The sequence below is a fragment of the Neoarius graeffei genome, chromosome 13 (assembly GCF_027579695.1).
Source record: "Neoarius graeffei isolate fNeoGra1 chromosome 13, fNeoGra1.pri, whole genome shotgun sequence".
Taxonomy (NCBI): Eukaryota; Metazoa; Chordata; class Actinopteri; order Siluriformes; family Ariidae; genus Neoarius; species Neoarius graeffei.
The window spans coordinates 42,416,693-42,439,117 of NC_083581.1; the positions used below are offsets into that span (position 1 = coordinate 42,416,693).

At 41.4% G+C, this 22,425-nt stretch overlaps 1 protein-coding gene across 1 annotated transcript; it reads right to left on the bottom strand.

Moving 5' to 3' along the window:
• Window positions 1–8,623: 8,623 nt before the first annotated feature.
• Window positions 8,624–18,901, bottom strand: LOC132895914 (reelin domain-containing protein 1-like). The gene is made up of 5 exons (XM_060936657.1): window positions 18,691–18,901; window positions 18,331–18,556; window positions 18,170–18,226; window positions 15,151–15,175; window positions 8,624–8,935 (listed from the first exon to the last, which is right to left on the bottom strand). Exons 1-5 carry the CDS (start codon window positions 18,899–18,901, stop codon window positions 8,636–8,638), a joined length of 819 nt encoding a protein of 272 aa, XP_060792640.1. The 3' UTR covers window positions 8,624–8,635.
• Window positions 18,902–22,425: the final 3,524 nt, after the last annotated feature.

Genomic DNA, 22,425 nt, shown 5'->3' on the forward strand with positions numbered 1-22,425 from the left:
GTGATTTCCAAATTAAATGCAAAATGTACTTTCATCTGAAAAGAGGACTTTGGACCACTGAGCAACAGTCCATTTCTTTCTCTCCTTACCCCAGATAAGACACTTCTGACATTGTCTCTGGCTCAGGAGTAGCTTGATAGGAATGCGAAAGTTGTATCCCCTTTCTTGAAGATGTCTGTTCGTGATGGGTCTTGATACACTGACACCAGCCTCACTCCACTCCTTGTGAAGGTCTTCCAAGTTCTTGAATCAACTTTTCTTGACAATCCTCTCAAGACTGCGGCCATCCCTGTTGCTTGTCCACCTTTTCCAGCCACCCTTTTCAGCAATGACCTTTTGTGGCTTACCTTCCTTGTGGAGGGCATCAGTGATCATCTTCTGGACAACAGTTAAGTCAGCAGTCTTCCCCATGATTGTGGTTGTGTGTACTGAACTAGACCGAGAGATACACTGTGTTCATACTGTTTTACTCAAACTCGAAATGAAATATTCTAATATTTTGAGATGTTTTTTTTTTATGTTTTTGTACTGTATGCCATACTGATTAAAATTAAAATAGAAAAATGCTTGAAACATTTTAGTTTATGTGTAATGAGTCTATAATATATAACATTTTCACTTTTTTAAATAACTGATGGAAAATATTGAACTTTTCACAATATTCTAATTTTTTGAGATGCACTAGTATAGTTAAATAGTCCAAATTAAATGGGTAAAAAATAAAATAAAAGATTAAGTGAAAATGTAAGCACAAAAAATAAGTGAAAGGAGATAAATATTTGAAAATTATTAAGATTTCATGCACGCTGTGTATGAAATGTAATTCTAATCAAAACAAATTCTCTCATCTAGGTTTTTTTTCTATTTTACAAAGCATTAAATATGTAATCCACTGTGACCCTAAACAGAATAAAGTATAAACACAGTAAATGTGCCTCTCAGTCAGTGCACTCCAAAGTTAATAAACGTGACTTTTTTAATATTATGTTTATTATATTTATTATATTCTAAATCTGCAGTTAATTATCTTTAAAATAAGGGATGAGTTGTTAAATTTGGTCAGGGGCGGAGCTGGGGGGGCGTGGCCACCCCAGGGCACGCCTTGGCCCTGCCCTGGCCACCCCAGGGCTGGACAATAAAATTTATAAAACCAATATGTCCCACAAAATACGCCCACTGGATTTTTGTTCCACTTATTTGGTTTCTGCGGGGATGCATATTACCGTAGCACCTAAACATTTTGCGCATTCAAGCAGCAGGTGGTATCAGATAGTCATGCTCTAGTCCGACAACACAACAACCTACGAACTACGTGAACGTGGAATTAATTTGTGATGTAAGTTATTCATCTCTTATGCTCTCTTCAAGTTTTCTCACTTTGTAGACATACAGTTACAATTCTGTCCTCAGCCACTTTGCCCGGGGTTTTCGAAAGTATCCGTTTTCAGTGACTGAAACCTTCGTTTACATGTAAATGCAACCGTATAGATAAATATGCGTCTTTATAGATATCCGGCTACAGTGGGATTTGTGCTGTGTGCACACATAGATAGATAGAAAGCAAAACGTCGGTGGTTTTCAATTGTACAACTCAAAAGAGAAAATTACGTCGGCAAGTTAGCTGTCTGTGAATCACTTTGCTCACTCTAACCGCAGAATACAACTTTTAAAGTTAATGTTTGTCTGTTACATGAAAATATAGAGATGTTGTGTGTTACTGGTGGGAGTACACATTGATTAATAATTGTCACACTCATACATACACAACACTCATGCATTCTCTCAACACACACTCTCCCCCTACCCCTCTCATGCACCACATTTCTATATTTACATGTAACACACTCACTCATACACGACACTTATGCACTCTCAACACACTGTCTATCTCACTCTCACACACTCACGCACACAATTTGTGCACTACATTTCTATATTTACATGTAACATTCATACCAGGGGTCACCAAACTTTTTTCTCTGGGGGCCACATTGTCGTTCCTGACTGTGATGGGGGCCGGGGTCGGGTCAGCTATATCACATAGAATTGTATGACCCAGACAAATATGACCACCAGCAGGCCTCATTGTGTAGTAGAGATTACTAGCCTGACACGGCCATCCCCACTACTATATCCATACTACTATGTCAACACTTGATTCCTGGCACATATTTGTTTATCTTTACTAGTGGTTTGCAAAAGTAGTAATCAAGTCTTCACACTTTGTTTTAATTTGAAATACCACTGATATTCCATTTATTTATTTTCTAATAAAAATAATATCAAAGCTGTCAAGGTAAGAAACATCTGCCTATTTGAGGTGATTGATACTGGCAAAGGTGAGTGGAAAATTATAAATTGTAGGTAGGCCTGTTGATATTATTAATAATATAAATAATAATTGTATGCAGCACTTAATAAAGGTCAAATAAATAGGCCTATAAAATACATTTTAAAAAACAGTGAAATTATAATAATATGAGCAATAGATCAATAGATCACAGCAGTTGTGCTGTGTCCTGCACGTCATTGCTCTCATCCATGGCCAAAGCAAAAAACTCGAATTCTGACGCTTTCTCATTCAGCTGGTCATACACGTTGTCCCCCAAATCTTCGGTTCGCCTGGTCATAGTACTGTAGGTGCGGAGAGACTCACCGCATTGAGCGCATCCTTCTTGTCGGGACACACCTCCTCAGCCACAGCAAGCATGCATACTTTAACAAAGTCCCCATCAGTAAACGGTTTTCCATGGGTAGCTAGTAGGTGAGCTACCTTATAGCTAGCTCAGACAGCAGCCTGGTTGATCTGGGTTTGGCGAAGGAATACATTCTGTTGTGCAGCCAGTCTGCATTTCATCCTCCGAATCCTGTCTTCTCTTGTTTGCCCTCGCAAACTAGCATACTCTTTGTGGCGGGTTTCATAGTGACGACGCAGATTATATTCTTTGAAAACCGGCACACTTTCTTTACATACAAGATAAACTGCACGGTCCTTACACTGAACGAAAAAATAATCGGTGGTCCACTGTTCTTTAAAAACTCTGCACTCTCTGTCAGCTTTTCGCTTACCGCTAGCCATTTTGCTGTCCTGAACACTGACAGTTCTCTGCGCATGCGCTGCCTGTCACTGCTTGATCGCGAGCATATGACGAAAATTCGGAAAATATGAATAGTTCATTTTATAACTAAATATCAATTTTAATTGATAAAATCAACAAAATACAAGATGCAGACATGTTATTATTTGCCAAAAAGCAATTTAAAAAATAGGCCATGACCACTTTTGGGGATTGCCTCATAGGGCCGGTTCAAGTGATGGGGGGCAGAGGGGCTGGGGGGCCGGTCAAAGGGGGGTGGCGGGCCGGATCTGGCCCGCGGGCCATAGTTTGGTGACCCCTGATTCATACACTCTCAACACACACACAACTCATGCACTATATTTTTATATTTAAATGTAACAATCATGCACTGTCTTAACACTCTCTCTCTCACTCATATATGAACACATACTTCACTCTCTTAACACATACTATGTCTTTCTCTCACTCACTATAAGATACAACTCATGCACTCTCAACACACACCCTCTCTTACACACACACACACCACTCATGCATGATGCACTACATTTCTACATTTACATGTAACACACTCACTGGTATACACAACACTCGTGCACTCTCAACACACACAACACTCGTGCACTCTCAACACACACCACCCATGCACTACATTTCTATATTCACATATAACACACACAACACTCAGGCACTCTGAACATACACTCTCTCTCTCTCACACACACACACACACACACACACACACAACTTATGCACTTCATTTTTGTATTTACATGTAACATATCTACACACACACACACACACACACACACACACACACACACACACACACACACAATTCGTATACTACAGCTTATCTATATCTACATGCAGTGCACATACTTCCCCCTCTCTCTCTCACACACACACACCACTCATGCACTACACCTCATCATGTGTTACATCAGTGTAACACTTTCACTCACTCACACACACATTTAGTTTGTACAGTACTTACAATGGACAATATCGCAACATGTAAGTGTTTACATATGTTGTATGTATGAGTTAAGTATACAAGTATTTTCCTTTTCCTGAGCAAAGCACTCTTTATTCAAGCCTGACTAATATCCTTACTACTTCCCAGGTGCCTGGGACAGGTAATCTTTTAGTTTTTACTTTTGCATTTTAGTAGTGATCGTTAAAATCCTGATGCTTAACTAGAGTAAACAAGTTGGATGGTTTCTTTGTTTTGCAGATGCTTTATGTTACATAAATAAATTAATACATTAATTTCTGACCTCTTGGCTCACATGGGTTTTGTTCATGAGTTAGGCACCAGATATGCCACCAGATACATCAGAATACAGGAAATCAAATCTAGCTAATTCAAAATTTCCTGGGGGAGGACCCCCGGAACCCCCCCCCCCCCCCCCCCCCCCCCCTTATTTAGTCACAGCATGGCCACCCCTTGTATGTCCTTGGCCCTTCTTTGGCCACCCCATGTAAAAAATCCTGGCTACGCCACTGAATTTGGTGCAGTCAATCCAAAGAAATTGTCAAAAATGTTTCAAGTATCATCATCTTAACAGAAAATCATGTTGGGAGAAAATCAGCTGTAAACTTTGTGGTGTGTAAACTGAAATTAATGCATAGCAACAAATTAGTTGTCATATTTATTCATACAGTAGCTATAGGTTGGTTTACAATATATAATATTCTGGTGACGGAAACATTATACTAGTGCATCTCAAAAAAATTAGAATAGCATGAAAAAGTTCCTTTTTTTCATAATTTAATTCAAAAGGTAAACTTTCATATATTCTATATTGATTACATGTAAAGTGAAATATTTTAAGCCTTTTTTTATTTTGATGATTATGGCTTATAGCTCATGAAAATCAGTAAACCTAGTATCTCAAATTATTAGAATATTTCCTAAGATCTATTAAAAAAGGATTTACAATACAGAATGTCCAACTTCTGAAAAGTATGTTCATTTATACACTCAATACTTGGTTGGGGCCCCTTTACAATGAGTTACTGCATCAATGTGGCATGGCATGGAGGTGATCAGTCTGGGCACTGCTGAGGTGTTATTGAAGCCCAGGTTGCTTTGATAGTGGCCTTCAGCTCATCTGCATTTTGGGGTCAGGTGTTTTTCATCTTCCTTTTGACAATACCCCATAGATTCTCCTGGTAGATGGCTGCATTGACTTTGGACTTGATAAAACACAGTGGACCAACAACAGCAGATGACGTGGCACCCCAAACACCTTGGATTCTGGATGATACCCCATAGATTTGCTATGGGGTTCAGGTCCGCCAAGTTGGATGGCCAATCAAGCACAGTAATATCATGGTCAGTAAACCATTTGGTAGTAGTTTTGGTACTGTGGGTAGGTGCTGAGTCCTGCTAGGAAAGGAAATCAGCATCTCCATAAAAGTGGTCAGCAGATGGCAGCATGAATTGCTCTAAAATCTACAGGGGTTTTCAAAGTGTGGGAGAGTCAGCCCCCCCCCCCCCCCCAGAGAACAAATAAACAACAGCGCCCCCTTACAATTTTTGTTGTTGCTATACTTAATGTTCCATTCGTATTTTTTAAAAATGGTTGTTGTACACATTTTTCTTTTTTTCTTTTTCACATTTTAAATTTTGTGATTGTTGCGGGCTAAAATGTCTGATGTTGCGGGGGGGTGTTTCCAAAAAATTGCGATGAAAGTTGCGGTGTTTTTTAGGTTTTTGTTGCAATTACATTGCGGGAGGAAGTGAAAGTTGCGAGAAATTGTTGCGATTTTCTCTTTTTGTGATTAAAATTGAGTGATATGTTAAATATTAAGTTATTACTGAAAAACTATTGATTAAAAAAACAAAGACACTGAGAAATGGTCCTATAAACAACTTTACCAATATAAAAGATTACCAGGACTACAAAAATGCAGAAAAATAGGCTTTACTTATCCAAATGCACCTGTTGGTTCAAAAGTTAAAGTGCATAGAACCTCACAGCACAACATGAAGTTACCTTAAAATATAATATAAATGCCTCAGCTTTCATGTAAGAAAAAAACTATTAATACTAGTACTGTGTGCAGGCAGTCTCTCCTGAAGACTAAATTAAACAATAATTATAAACTAATAAAATAAATGGCTCAGGCTTCATAGAAGAAAAAAAACAATTTGAGCAGAATCTCACAGTATGATGCTGAAGCTGCCTAAATATTTTTAATTAAAAAAACGTAATATCAATGACATGATATAGCAGAAACAAAAGACACAAAAATAAGACACAAAATAACGTTTTTTTGTATCATTTTCATAGTTGGTACATTAGGTTAACTAATCCTTGCTGCTGGTTGCTGCCACTGCGCTCCTGCACAACCAGACGCACATGACGTGACAGGAGTTATTCAGTTCGGAAGATAGGTGGACTAGATGGCTAAGCCATGTCTCAAAAAAGAAATTATCCATCTGGGGCAGAGAAGAGGAAGAGGAAGAGACAAGAGGAAGAAAAAAAGCAGCAAGAAAAAGGTCAATTTGAATGTCCAATCTTACTATTTTTGTGTCATTAAGATTGTCTATGTTCTGGCTAGGTTGGCTGGATTAGCTAACAGAATGTCTGTCATAGTAGCTAACGTTATGCTACCCATCACAACAAAATGTAGCCTCGGATATCATCTTTAGTTCTAAGCTGAGAGCCGTCGCTTTACTTACAAACTCCAACCTAAATGTCATGACCGATATTAGCTCAAGTGGACAAAGTCATTATGACTTTATGAGTTTGTTTTGCACATTAGTGCAAAATAAACTGGTTAACTTGTTTACATATACAGTGTCTTGTCTACTGATTTGTTGTTTTACTTACAAATATGCCACACATCACTCTGAATATTTTATATTGCAATAGCCACAAGTTGCAGTATAATGTAAACCAACTAAAAACGCAGATTACGGTGGGTGACTAGACTAACTAGACTAACTGTGTAGCCTAAGAAATAATAAGGCAGCTAGCAGTGTAGTTTTGGTGGTGTGGGGGGCCCCCAAATCAAATTCTGCTTAGGGCCCCTTAAAGGCTTGGGCCGGCCCTGATTTTGTCTCTGGCAAAGGCTAGCTGAAGTTCGCTAAATGTCCGCAATAGTAACTTATTCTGGTTTATTTTTCCTCACGTTGCGCCCCCCCGAAGAACTCTGGCGCCCCCCCAGGGGGGGCGCGCCCCACACTTTGAAAAGCCCTGTCCTAGTAGATGGCTGTATTGACTTTGGACTTGATAAAATACAGTGGACCAACAACAGCAGATGACGTGGTACCCCAAATCATCACTGACTGCGGAAACTTCTCACTGGACTTCAAACACCTTGGATTCTGTGCCTCTCAACTCTTCCTCCAGACTCTAGGATCTTGATTTCCAAATGAAATGCAAAATTTACTTTCATCTGGAAAGAGGACTTTGGACCACTGAGCAGCTCTCCAGTTCTTTCTCTCCTTAGCCCAGGTAAGCTGCTTCTGACATTGTCTCTGGTTCAGGAGTGGCTTGATATTAGGAATGCGACAGTTGTAACCCCTTTCCTGAAGATGTCTGTGTGTGGTGACTCTTGATGGACTGATACCAGCCTCAGTCCACTCCTTGTGAAAGTCTTCCAAGTTCTTGAATTGACTTTTCTTGACAATCCTCTTAAGGCTGCTTGTGCACCTTTTCCAGCCAGCTTTTTCAGCAACGACCTTCTCCTTGTGGAGGGTGTTGATGATCATCTTCTGGACAACTGTCAAGTCAGCAGTCTTCCCCATGATTGTGGTTGCATGTACTGAACTAGACTGAGAGATACACAGTATTTATAGTATTTTACTCAAACTCAAAATGAAATATTCTCATATTTTGAGATGTTTTTGTTTTGGTGCTGTAGACCATAATTATCAAAATTTAAATATAAAAAAATCTCAAAACATTTTAGTTTATGTGTAACGATTTTGAGATGCACTAGTAGATGCACATATGATGCATATATAAATGATGCACTCTTGTTTCAGATCGCTATATCTCAAAATAACTTTTGCTACACTGGACTCATTTTGGGGTGATGCCCCCTATGTGATTTTTCAGAAATATTCTTTCTTTAAAAACATCTCCAAGTTAATGGTGAGAATCAATGTGATAGTTTATTCCATGTGTAATATGTAAAAATATTCAATTACACATATTATAGCTTTGCGATTGCTCTGTAATGTGACAATCTTTAATTTTGTTGTATTCATTTTGAGAGAGAAAAAGAGAAGCTAGTGAGGGAAACAAATGTTTGTAGCTGCTATAAGGTAAGTGAGAGCATGTAAATAAATGAAGAATTTTGGCAAATTGCTGTAGTATAAGAGAAATAAAACACTAAGGGACATGCTGTTGTCGGGAAACAATCAACTTCAGAGTGATAACAGTAACTCCACTTCATTATAACACTTAACTGTTGATTATATTTCTATGACAGAATGACATGGACTGTTTTATTCCTTAGATGTTCCTGTTATTATTAGGTGTGTGTGTGTTAGTTAGTTAGTTAGTTAGTTAGTTAGTCAGTCAGTCAGTCTGTTAGTTCCCTGGTGCTGTAATGATGTCGTACTGGGCCTGCAGCAGCAGCAGGCTGTTCTCTTGGATCCTGCGCAGCTGGACGAGCTCTCCGCACTCCTGCATGTGTCTCATTCCTGCACTTTCCTGCCTGCTGTCGCTCAGAGACACGCCGCTGCGCTGGACACAGTGTTTCCTCTGGACATAGACGGCCAGTGCCACCAACAGAGCCAGCGACAGCAGCAGCAGCAGGACCGGCTGAGACACAAGCCCCACCCCCAACTCGGCTTTGACTCCACCTCCAGTTTTGATCCCGCTATCTGGCTGTGGCTCAGAATTGGGGTGTTTCACAAACACTAATGTTCAAGAGAAGAAAATAATGTTGGTGAGAAAGATTTAGGTCAGTGTACACAGAGTCAAGTTCAGAATTACTGGCATTCGTGCATTATTAGGAAAATTAGCAATATAAATGAGTAAATATTCTGAGCCTAAATATCATTTTATTTTAAAGGAATGTTTTTTTTTCAGTCGGTTGCAATTGGTGGTCTCGCCCTAAAAGAAGAAAAGCACATTCATAAAACTGTAATAAAGCTTTCCTGTAAATCAGACCTGTCCATTACTCCTGATGCCAGCTTCTGGACCCAAATCTGCAAAAACATCTATCTAATGACTAAAAATGCCAATCTTCAACCTTCAATCTTCAAGGTACTCCATAGATTTCACTACACTGCACAGAAACTGGCAAGAATGGGTTTTGGCTCCGACACGTGTTCCCACTGCATGCTAAACACCCCGGACACATACATCCACGCTGTCTGGCATTGCACCCCGATCCATAGGTTCTGGATAAAAGTCACAGATTCACTCACCTCTATCCTTGGCCATCACATCCCAGCAACCCCTTCCCTCTGCATACTAGGAGATACATCTTCAACCAACCTTAACACTACAGACAATAAATTTCTTCTAGTAGCACTAACTGTCGCTAAGAGAACAATCCTCATGAACTGGAATTCAAAGAACTCAATCCACATTATCCATTGGAAAAACCTGCTAGCAGATTATATATTATTGGACAATCATACCTCTCCCAACTTACTCCACACTCAGAATACACACTCCCCTTGGTCATCTTACCTCACCTTTTTACAGACTTGACCTGGCCCTCTATGCCTGAGATCCAGTCCCAACGCCACACCCAAATAAAAAGAAAAAAAAATAAAGCTTTCCTGTAAAACGCAAATCACTTTGTACCAAATCTTTATTGCAAAATGTTTTTTAAAAATGCATTATATATTATTAGTGAAATGTAAAAAATGGCAAGTTAAATGTAAAAAGATCAAAGCAAATCTTTAGTGCAAAATATTTAAAAATAGCATTGAATTTTTATTGCAAAATGCAAAGCAATGTAAACGAAAAATAAGGAAATGTAAAATGTACCATTTTGTACCAACTCTTTATAGTAAAATGTAAATAAATTAATAAAATGTAAAAACAGTTGAATCTCATATTTATTGTCTCATCTCATTATCTCTAGCCGCTTTATCCTGTTCTACAGGGTCGCAGGCAAGCTGGAGCCTATCCCAGCTGACTGTGGGCGAAAGGCGGGGTACACCCTGGGACAAGTCGCCAGGTCATCACAGGGCTGACACATAGACACAGACAACCATTCACACTCACATTCACACCTACGGTCAATTTAGAGTCACCAGTTAACCTAACCTGCATGTCTTTGGACTGTGGGGGAAACCGGAGCACCCGGAGGAAACCCACGCGGACACGGGGAGAACATGCAAACTCCGCACAGAAAGGCCCTCGCCGGCCACAGGGCTCAAACCTGGACCTTCTTGCTGTGAGGCGACAGCACTAACCACTACACCACCGTGCCGCCCCATGTATGGAATCTTTATTGTAAAAAGTTTTTTAAAAATTATCTTTTGTTAAACATATTAAAATGTGAAAATTTTTTTTTACAATTTTTGTACTTTTTGTAAATTTAAAAATGCAATGTAAGTCTTTATGTTTTTCATGATACATACTGTGTATCATATAGAAATTTCTTTTACTGCTGTGATATAGTTTTGTCTCTTCACCCACCCTTATCTTAAAGGCATAAACATTTTAATGTATGTTTTATTATAATGTTTTACTTAAATTGAATGAATGATTTATTACTATAGTATACTTTAGATTTTTTTATTATTTTAAATGCATTTTATACATAAAAGAAGTGACTCTAAACTGAGATTTTCATTGATCATTAAAAATGTACACCCACAATAAATTTATACAGATTGATTAAAAGATTTGTGTCAAATGAAACATGAAGACACTCGAGTGTGTGTTGTTTAGAACAGTGACCCAGTTCTGAAGTCGGAGACATACCTTCAAGATCTTCCCCTGACTCCACCGGATCAGACAGAGAGCGCTGGAGTGCTGCAGACAGCTCCGGGTGGAGAGCTGAAAGTGGAGCGTGTGTGTGTGATGCAGTGGGAGCATGGGTGGGTGTTTGTGATGCAGTGGGACTAGGTGCAGGTGTGTGTACTGGAGCAGGAGTGTGTGTGGGTGTGCGTACTCTAGCGGGAGTGTGCGTGGGTGTTTGTGATGCAGCGGGAGTGTGTTCGAGTGTATGTACTGCAGCGGGAGTGTGTAAGGGTGTTTGTGATGCAGCGGGAGTGTGTAAGGGTGTGTGTACTGTAACAGGAATCTGTGTGGGTGTGTGTACTGCAGCAGGAGTGTGTTCGGGTGTGTGTACTGCAGCAGGAGTGTGTGCGGGTGTTTGTGATGCAGCGGGAGTGTGTGCGGGTGTGTGTACTGCAGCGGGAATCTGTGTGGGTGTGTGTACTGCAGCAGGAGTGTGTTCGGGTGTGTGTACTGCAGCAGGAGTGTGTGCGGGTGTTTGTGATGCAGCGGGAGTGTGTGCGGGTGTGTGTACTGCAGCGGGAATCTGTGTGGGTGTGTGTACTGCAGCGGGACTGTGTTCGGGTGTGTGTACTGCAGTGGGAGTGTGTGCGGGTGTTTGTGATGCAGCGGGAGTGTGTTCGGGTGTGTGTACTGCAGCGGAAATGTGTGCAGGTGTGTGTACTGCAGCGGGAGTGTGTGCAGGTGTGTGTACTGCAGTGGGAGTGTGTACTGCAACAGGAGTGTGTTCGGATGTGTGTACTGCAGCGGGAGTGTGTTCGGGTGTGTCTACTGCAGCGGGAGTGTGTACGGGAATGTGTGCGGGTGTGTGTACTGCAGAGGGAGTGTGTTTGGGTGTGTGTACTGCAGTGGGAGCGTGTACGGGAATGTGTGCGGGTGTGTGTACTGCAGCAGGAGTGTGTTCAGGTGTATATACTGCAGCGGGAGCGTGTACGGGTGTGTATGATGCAGTGGGAGCATGTGCGGGTGTTTGTGATGCAGTGGGAGCATATGCGGGTGTTTGTGATGCAGCGGGAGCATGTGCAGGTGTGTGTGATGCAGTGGGACTGTGTGAAGGTGTGTGTGATGCAGTGGGACTGTGTGATGCAGTGGGAGTGTGTGCAGGTGTGTGTGATGCAGTGGGACTGTGTGATGCAGTGGGAGTGTGTGAAGGTGTGTGTGATGCAGTGGGACTGTGTGAAGGTGTGTGTGATGCAGTGGGACTGTGTGATGCAGTGGGAGCATGTGCGAGTGTGTGTGACGCAGTGGGAGCGTGTGCGGGTGTGTGTGATGCAGTGGGAGCGTGTGCGGGTGTGTGTGATGCAGTGGGAGCGTGTGCGGGTGTGTGTGATGCAGTGGGAGCGTGTGCGGGTGTGTGTGATGCAGTGGGAGCGTGTGCGGGTGTGTGTGATGCAGTGGGAGCGTGTGCAAGTGTGTGTGATGCAGTGGGAGCATGTGCGAGTGTATGTGATGCAGTGGGAGTGTGTGCAGGTGTGTGTGACGTAGTGGGACTGTGTGCGGGTGTGTGTGATGCAGTGCGACTGTGTGATGCAGTTTGAGTGTGTTCAGGTGTGTGTGATCCAGTAGGACTGTGTGCGGGTGTGTGTGATCCAGTAGGACTGTGTGCGGGTGTGTGTGATGCAGTGGGACTGTGTGCGGGTGTGTGTGATGCAGCGGGAGTGTGTGCGAGTGTATGTTCAGGTGTGTGTGATCCAGTATGAGTGTGTGCGAGTGTGTGTTTGTGTGTGTGTGATGCAGCAGGAGTGTGTGTGCGTGATGCAGCGGGAGTGTGTGCGAGTGTGTGTTTGGGTGTGTGTGATCCAGTGGGAGTCTGTGTGATTGTGTGTTCGGGTGTGTGTGATGCAGTCCGAGTGGGTGTGGGTGTGAGAGTGGGTGTGGTTGAGGAGTGGGTGTGCTGTGATGGAGCTGGTGTAGACACACGAGCCAAGTGTGTGTGGTTTTTTAGGTTTACCATGCTGATACCACATGAGGTACATGCTGCAGTTGGTGAATCTCTTCTTGGAGTGTGTGTTGTTAGTGAAGGAGACATCAGCGTCATGTTAGGTGATGTGTGTGTGTGGGTGACTGGTGTAGATGTAGTGTGAATCTGTGTGTGTGCCTGTATGTAACTGATGCTGTTTCTTAGAAAATGTGTAAGAATTTCTAGTCCAGTGTGTGTGCGTGTGTGTGTATGAAGAGGATTCTGTGAACTTTTGGGAGGGTGTGTGTGCATGTGTGGATGCATTATTGTGTATAATTGTGTGTGTGTGGTATTTCTAGGGTCATATGTGCTTGTTTGTTTTTCAGTGTGTAAGTGTTTGGTGTGTTGGGGCCGTACAGTGTGTGTGGGGAAGTTACTCATTAGACTGTGTGTGGTATTTGAGTATTTCGAAGGTGTGTGTAAAACAGTGTGTGTATGTGTCAGTGCTGATTTCATCGGAGATGCTGGAAGAAAAAACACAGACACTGAGTGTGTGTGTGTGTGTAAAAATCTACTACATGTGTAATTAAAATATGATCTTCAACACTAGAGCTAGTCCAGATGTTCCACTCTGGTTTCCTACGTTACCCACAATGCCACTCTAACAGTGGTGCTGTGGAGTTTAGCCCTCACTTCACCTATACTTAAGAAGGGTGATGCAGCGGCACTTTAGTCCTTCAGTTTGTCCAGCTCTATCATCTCCTCATCTGTACACTCTAAACAGATCAGCTTCTAAAGCCAAAGCATCATCTCACAGATTGCTAACTAGCTAAGACAAGTCACAACTTGCATCATATAGCTGCACTGCATTCTGGGACTTTGAGTTCAATATTTGCACCGATGTCTCCACTACTTACTTTTGCACTGGATTTCTCATTAATATGATGCTTGAAAATGAAACATGAATGAGAAACGGAATTTTGTTTTTAGTAGCTAACAACAAAACCTGTCATTAAACTTAATTATAACTGCTCTAGTAATAGCAAATACACCATCCTCCAGTGACATCAAAGCGGGATGCAACTAACAGGAATATTGAAAATGCAGCACCAACCACCAGAATCACTGGACACATCACAAATATTTACAATCCCAATTCCAAAAAAGTTGGGACGCTGTGTAAACTGTAAATAAAAACAATGCAATAATTTGCAAATTATGGAAACCCTATATTTCATTGAAAATAGTAAAAAGACAACATATCAAATGTTGAAACTGAGAAACTTTAGTGGGGTTTTTTTAATATATGCTCATTTTGAATTTGATGTCAGCAACACATTTCAAAAAAGTTGACACAGGGACATGTTTACTACTGTGTTGTATCACCTCTACTTTTAACAACACTCTGTAAACATTTGAGAACTGAGGAGACCAATTGCTATAGTTTGGAAAGAGAAATGTTGTCCCATTCTTGCCTGATATACTATTTCATTTGCTCAACAGTTCAGGTCTCCTTTGCGCTTCATAATACGCCGAATGTTTTGAATGACAGACGGGTCTGGACTGCAAGCAGGTCAGTTTAGCACCCAGATTCTTTTACTATGGAGCCATGCAGTTTTAATATGTGCAGAAAGTGGTTTGGCATTGTTTTGCTGAAAGAAGGAAGGTCTTCTCTGAAAAAGATTTTGTCTGGATGGCCGCATATTACTCTGAAACGTGTATATATCATTCAGCATTAATGATGACTTCCCAGATGTACAAGCTACCCATGTCATGTGCACTAATGCACTCTAGGGGTGTTCACACGGCAACTTTTACTCCGGTGTAGCACCGGGGCTGCCCCGGTAGAGCGTTCACACGGTACAAAGTTATACCGGTGTAGCCCCTGAAAGCTGCTTAAACCGGTGCAAATCTAACTCTGCTCAGGAGGTGGCTTAAGAAATTTACTCCGGAGTAAATGCTAGTTTGCGGGGCAGCACCGATATAAAATGGGACGTCTGAATGCTACAGGGGTAGACTCGCTACGCGTGAGGAGAGTTGATTACATACGGGCATTGCATAATTTGCATCCTGGTATTTTGCGCTTCCAAAATGACGAATATCAACAACAACAGAACTGCGTGTCTTCATCCACGTTGTTTTCCTGGCGCTTGGTGATGTCGTGACAACTGTCCACATGGCCATGAACGACACGAAGTCATCGATTTGTTGCCGAATGAATTGTAGAATGCGTTGTTTTCGTGCTCTCTTGTACTTGCGCAACCTTTCCTTTCTCTCTTTTACCCTTTTACGGTGTCTGATAGACCACAACGTAGAAAGTTTGTCTGGAGAAGTATAAACCATGGTTTTTCGATATATCAATCACAAACAAGGCGGGAAAAGGAAGTTCATTTTCACGCATGCGCATATTTCATTTACGCATTATTACTATCGTATAGCACGGTCGCAAAAACAGCCGTGTGAACGCAAGTGGGGCTGAACCGGTGCTAACACGCTTCTCTCTAGTAAGCAGGTTTGTGACGTGTGAACGCTCCACAAAATTTACACCGGTGTAAGATATATCGCAACAAAATACATCGGTGCAGCATCGATGCAAATGTGGCAGATCACAGAATCCAGGGACACATGTCTGCCCGGGGGCATTTTGAGTTATTGACAGATTCAGAAAGTACAGTTTCTAAGCTTTCCAATGATGCCTTCCATGTGGAGATCTGACAATATTTGAAGAATGTGTGGCCTTTTGAAAATGTATACCTCTTAAAACAGAAAAGGGAGAAAATCGCCCTCAAAGTTTTCCATCTCAGCTACTCTGGGTGTAGGGTGGGCACATAATGGTGCTCATTTGCATGACATTAAGGAAAGCCCTACCCCCTACGAGCTAGCACGATGCCACTTTCATGTAAACAAAGATCACCACGTCAATTTTCCTTCCATGCAAAGTATGCCCAACACAATTATGAAGTACAAAAATAAGTCCTAAAGTATACTTTAACGTTTTGTGGTTGAAAAATTACTCACACCGTAAGAAAGAAAGATAGCACGATGATGACACAACTAACACAACACTAGTTTCATGTAAAGCCTTGGTCACAACCGGCCGTACAGTAAGTGCTCCTACGGCCGGTCTACATGCAAAAAATGCAAGAAACGCACGAGAGCGCGCATGAAATGCACGAGAGCGCACGTGTGAAAAGCACGAGAGCGCGCGTGTGATGTGCTGATTTTCGAGCCGCAGACCGACCGCAGAGGTTCTTTGTCATGTCAAACAAACTCTACGGGCGGTTACGTTTTTTTCAGGTTGCAAGACAAACTTACGGCCAACGCGCGTCTTTCTCCATGAACAAAAAAAAAAAACGCAGCGATTTGGGAAACGCCAACAATCACACGGCCAAAAAATCGTACGTCCGGTTGTGACCTAGGCTTAACCAAACCACAACGCTCTCCGTTACATGCAAAAATAACCACACAGCCTTAGATTAATAAACTTACCCCATCAGAAAGAGAAACGGCGCCTTGCACACACCAATGCCTCCGATGGAATGTAATCCTAGAACAGTCCGTGTATCATCCGATCGTTCAAGTATTCCATTCAATCTGGAAAACGAGGTTGCGGGTTTTTTTGCTAGAAACGGTGATCTCCGATGTAAAAACCGTGTGTCTGTTTGCGTCGCGGTGTGTCAGCCCCTCTGCGCTCTGTTTAGCTTCCTCATTCCATAGTGAAATTACACGACTGTATGCAGTTAAGTAGCCATGCGCTCAACCCGTATCATACAGCTGATTCACAGAAAAAACAAAACAAAAGACTTAAATCATCATGTGAATGGCCCATATGGTAATTTACCCACACCCCCCAGCAGGCTACAGTCCTGACAAAAACGAGACAATTTGCAACAAAAAATGTATGCTTTTCCAACAAAACAATCTATTATCTGAAATACTGATTGCATTCTTCAAGATCTCAACTTGCACATGATGGAAAAAAACAAAAATCACAAATTTCGAAAAAAAAAAATGCTTCTTTTGCGATTATCTCGGATTCGTTTCGGCCGACATGTGTCCCTGGATTTGGTGAGGGGTCACAAATATGTGCCGTGTGAACACCCCTTCTCATACCATCACAGATGCTGGCTTTTAAACTGTGCACTTATAACATGCCGGACGGTCCCTTTCCTCTTTAGCCTGGAGGATGTGGTGTCCATGATTTCTAAAAAGAATTTCTACTTTTGATTCGTCAGACCTCGGGACAATTTTCCACTTCGCCTCAGTCCATCGTAAAAGAGCTCAGGCCCAGAGAAGGTGGCGGTGTTTCTGGATATTGTTTTAACTTGCATTTGTGGATGCAGTAATTAACTGTTTTCACAGACGATGGTTTTCTGAAGTGTTCCTGAGCCCATACAGTGATTTCCATTACAGACACGTGTCTGCTTTTAGTGCAGTCTCACCTGAGGGCCTGAAGATCACAGACATCCAGTGTCAGTTTCAGCCTTGTCTCTTGCATACAGAGATTTCTCCAGATTTTCTGAATCTTTTAATGATATTATGTACCAGAGATGATGTGATCCCCAAATTCTTTGCAATTTTACATTGAGGAATGTTATTCTTAAATTGTTGCACTGTTTGCCCACACAGTTTTTCACAGAGCAGTGAACCCCTCCCCAGCTTTACTTCTGAGAGACTCCGCCTCTCAGGGATGTTCTTTTTATATTCAATCATGTTACTGACCTGTTGCCAATTAACCAAATTAGGGTTGTTGTTTTTTTTTTAGCATTGCACAAATCTTTCAGTCTTTTGTTGCCCCTGTCCCAAGTTTTTTGAAACGTGTTGCTGACATCAAATTCAAAATGAGCATATAATAAAAAACACTAAAATTTCTCAGTTTCAACATTTGATATGTTCTCTTTGTACTATTTTCAATTAAATATAGAGTTTCCATGATTAGCAAATATTTACATTCTGGGGTTTGTTTGTTTGTTTGTTTGTTTGTTTGTTTGTTTGTTTGTTTGTTTGTTTGTTTTACACAGTGTCCCAACTTTTTGGAATTGGGGTTGTAAATATTTAAACAAATTTCATGTGTTTCAGGGTGGAGATTAACTTCAGTGTTCGGTTTTCTAGGTAAATTGTGTGAAGTGTTTGGAAATTCTCAGGACTGTGTCTAATATAACACTTTATTACCTGAGATAATCCCGTTCTGTAGTCCAGTATCATGTTCAGTATGACTCTTACGAGTCCCATCGTGCACCACAGCGGAGTGGATCCGAGTCTGGTAAACGAAATAGGAATGGACCACTGTGATACTGGAAAGAAAACACAACATTAGATGGCATAATGTTGGGATGGATGATAGTGTGTGTGTGTGTGTGTGTGTGTGTGTGTGTGTGTGTGTGTGTGTGTGTCTCACTAGAATCTTAAGTCCCCACTAGGCTGAGCTGGGGCCCTCCAGGTGAAGGACAGGTTCCTCTTCAGTAGCTTGTCGGAGTGTGTAACTGTGTCTGCAGTAGACAGACAGGAGAGTGTGTGTGTTCCCAGAGGGTGGAGTGTGAACTTGCCTCCAACCACATGGTCCTCCACTACAGAGCGTGCATGCAGCAGAAGACCCATAAATGCTCGAGAGCTGTGCACATTCACTGAAACACACACACATCGAGGTATATGTCTATATGAGTACGGCAGGAATGATTCATATTATGGTTATAGCATTGTGTGTGTGTGTGTGTGTGTGTGTGTGTGTGTGTGTGTGTGTGTGTGCACGCATACATACCCATGAGTGTGTGCTGTGGTAGATAGACTGTGCGGCTGGTGAGTATAGTTACTGCAGACGCTGTGCGAGTGTGCTGTGCTTGTGCGCTGATGTGGCCAGGCTTCATGTCCATGCAGGTAGCTGCTGAAGCTCCATGTGAAAAACACACACTCCAGGTAGGCAACCCACTTAGACACACACACACCAACAATACTGCCTTCATCAGCTTCATCTGCATCCTCACACACACACACACACACACACACACACACACACACACACACACACACACACTATAATGTTATTTGTGACAAATATGCTCTTTATTCTCTGTATTACCTTTTCATGTTATTTAAGAAGAAATGAAAATTAGGGCTGCTTGATAAGGAGTAAAACACTCTGTGACATGCTATTAGAGGAAACAAATGAACAGCAGGACATTGTGATGAGTCAGAGTTATGGTTTCCACTTGAGAATGGATTACTTTCCTATAACAGCACATCCAAAGTGTTTTTTCTTCCTCTTATACCACAGCAAATTGTCAACTATTACAATATTTTTTATTGAAGAATAACTTTTTATCCATTTATAGTTACACAAAACAAGTTAGTTCCTGTTCTCACCTACACTACTGCAGCTTTAAACAGTCCTTCCTTCATCTGCCTTTCTTTATTTCTCTTTCTTGAAATAAATAAGCCAAAAAAGCTTGTCATGTTACCAAGAATCCACAAAGTGTAAACTCCTCTGTCCTGAGGATATCAGAAAATGTAAAGTTACAGCTTTACCTCTGACTGTTAAAAAGTGCCGACACTGGAGACTCCTTCCATAAATGTAAAATAAACATCTAACAGAAAACTTCATTACAACCATATCAACAGTTACATGTTTTCAGGTTAAGCTCTTACTATAGAAACAATAAGGTATCAGAATGAGCGCATTAATATAAACCTGTGATTTGCAGGTGTACTACTGTCAGATCTGCTGTTATAGAAAATTAATCACCACCTTCTGACCAATCAGATTCACTGTGGTATAAAAATTTTTAACATTTTGATTGCACTTACCTCAGAGCGAGCATCACTGTTTCATTGGATCTCTGTTTCTCTGATTTTTCTCTTGGTCTCTCTGTTTTTCAGGACCAGGATGTGTAACAGCTGCTGGACAGGAACCACATCCTCATTTTTATACCACTAATCCCTTCTCTCTTTTGCGCGTGCACACAGGAACCACATCCTCATTTTTATACCACTAATCCCTTCTCTCTTTTGCGCGTGCACACACACACACACACACACACACACACACACACACACACACACACACACACACACACACACACACACAGAGAGAGAGAGAGAGAGAGAGAGAGAGAGAGAGAGAGAGATAAAGCCAAGCTAGCTAGACACTGATGCAGCTACTGGTACTATTTACACTGATTCATAAACATATTGACAAACTCAACTTGACTGATGGCTTGACTGAAAACTCTTCTTCTTCTAATACTTTGATATGGGAGTCTATGACAATAATGTCAATGGGAGTCTAGGCTGTGGTGTTATTCTTATAAAAGTGTCCATATTTGACCTATTGGTAGTACTTGAGAGCTTGGGTGGCATACACCAAAATTACTGTGTAGGCAGCTGAGACTGTTGTTTGTATTGCTGGTATTTTACTGTTATAACAATTGTCGCTGCTTTCTTGGCTGGGTAACTTTTGAAAAAGAGATTTTAATGTCAATGAGGTTTTTTTTTTTACCTGGTTAAATAAAGGATGATGATGATGTTCTCTATCACTATGCCAAATTTCATCAAATGTATTCAAAGCTTTCTATTTTCAAGTCTGCCATAGACTCCCTTATCAAAGTATAATAATAATAATAATAATAATAATAATAATACAACTGTGATTTCAAAAAAGTTGGGACAAAGTCCAAATTGTAAATAAAAACGGAATGCAATGATGTGGAAGTTTCAAAATTCCATATTTTATTCAGAATAGAACATAGATGACATATCAAATGTTTAAACTGAGAAAATGTATCATTTACAGAGAAAAATTAGGTGATTTTAAATTTCATGACAACAACACATCTCAAAAAAGTTGGGACAAGGCCATGTTTACCACTGTGAGACATCCCCTTTTCTCTTTACAACAGTCTGTAAACGTCTGGGGACTGAGGAGACAAGTTGCTCAAGTTTAGGGATAGGAATGTTAACCCATTCTTGTCTAATGTAGGATTCTAGTTGCTCAACTGTCTTAGGTCTTTTTTGTCGTATCTTCCGTTTTATGATGCACCAAATGTTTTCTGTGGGTGAAAGATCTGGACTGCAGCCTGGCCAGTTCAGTACCCGGACCCTTCTTCTACGCAGCCATGATGCTGTAATTGATGCAGTATGTGGTTTGGCATTGTCATGTTGGAAAATGCAAGGTCTTCCCTGAAAGAGACGTCGTCTGGATGGGAGCATATGTTGCTCTAGATTAGAACCTGGATATACCTTTCAGCATTGATGGTGTCTTTCCAGATGTGTAAGCTGCCCATGCCACACGCACTAATGCAACCCCATACCATCAGAGATGCAGGCTTCTGAACTGAGCGCTGATAACAACTTGGGTCGTCCTTCTCCTCTTTAGTCCAAATGACATGGCGTCCCTGATTTCCATAAAGAACTTCAAATTTTGATTCGTCTGACCACAGAACAGTTTTCCACTTTGCCACAGTCCATTTTAAATGAGCCTTGGCCCAGAGAAGACATCTGCGCTTCTGGATCATGTTTAGATATGGCTTCTTCTTTGAACTATAGAGTTTTAGCTGGCAACAGCGGATGGCACGGTGAATTGTGTTCACAGATAATGTTCTCTGGAAATATTCCTGAGCCCATTTTGTGATTTCCAATACAGAAGCATGCCTGTATGTGATGCAGTGCCGTCTAAGGGCCCGAAGATCATGAGCACCCAGTATGGTTTTCCGGCCTTGACCCTTACGCACAGAGATTCTTCCAGATTCTCTGAATCTTTTGATGATATTATGCACTGTAGATGATGATATGTTCAAACTCTTTGCAATTTTACACTGTCGAACTCCTTTCTGATATTGCTCCACTATTTGTCGGCGCAGAATTAGGGGAATTGGTGATCCTCTTCCCATCTTTACTTCTGAGAGCCGCTGCCACTCCAAGATGCTCTTTTTATACCCAGTCATGTTAATGACCTATTGCCAATTGACCTAATGAGTTGCAATTTGGTCCTCCAGCTGTTCCTTTTTTGTACCTTTAACTTTTCCAGCCTCTTATTGCCCCTGTCCCAACTTTTTTGAGATGTGTTGCTGTCATGAAATTTCAAATGAGCCAATATTTGGCATGAAATTTCAAAATGTCTCACTTTTCACATTTGATATGTTGTCTATGTTCTATTGTGAATACAATATAAGTTTTTGAGATTTGTAAATTATTGCATTCCATTTTTATTTACAATTTGTACTTTGTCCCAACTTTTTTGGAATCGGGGTTATAATAATAATAATAATAATAATAGGGCGGCACGGTGGTGTAGTGGTTAGCGCTGTCGCCTCACAGCAAGAAGGTCTGGGTTCGAGCCCCGTGGCCGGCGAGTACCTTTCTGTGTGGAGTTTGCATGTTCTCCCCGTGTCCGCATGGGTTTCCTCCGGGTGCTCCGGTTTCCCCCACAGTCCAAAGACATGCAGGTAAGGTTAACTGGTGACTCTAAATTGACCGTAGGTGTGAATGTGAGTGTGAATGG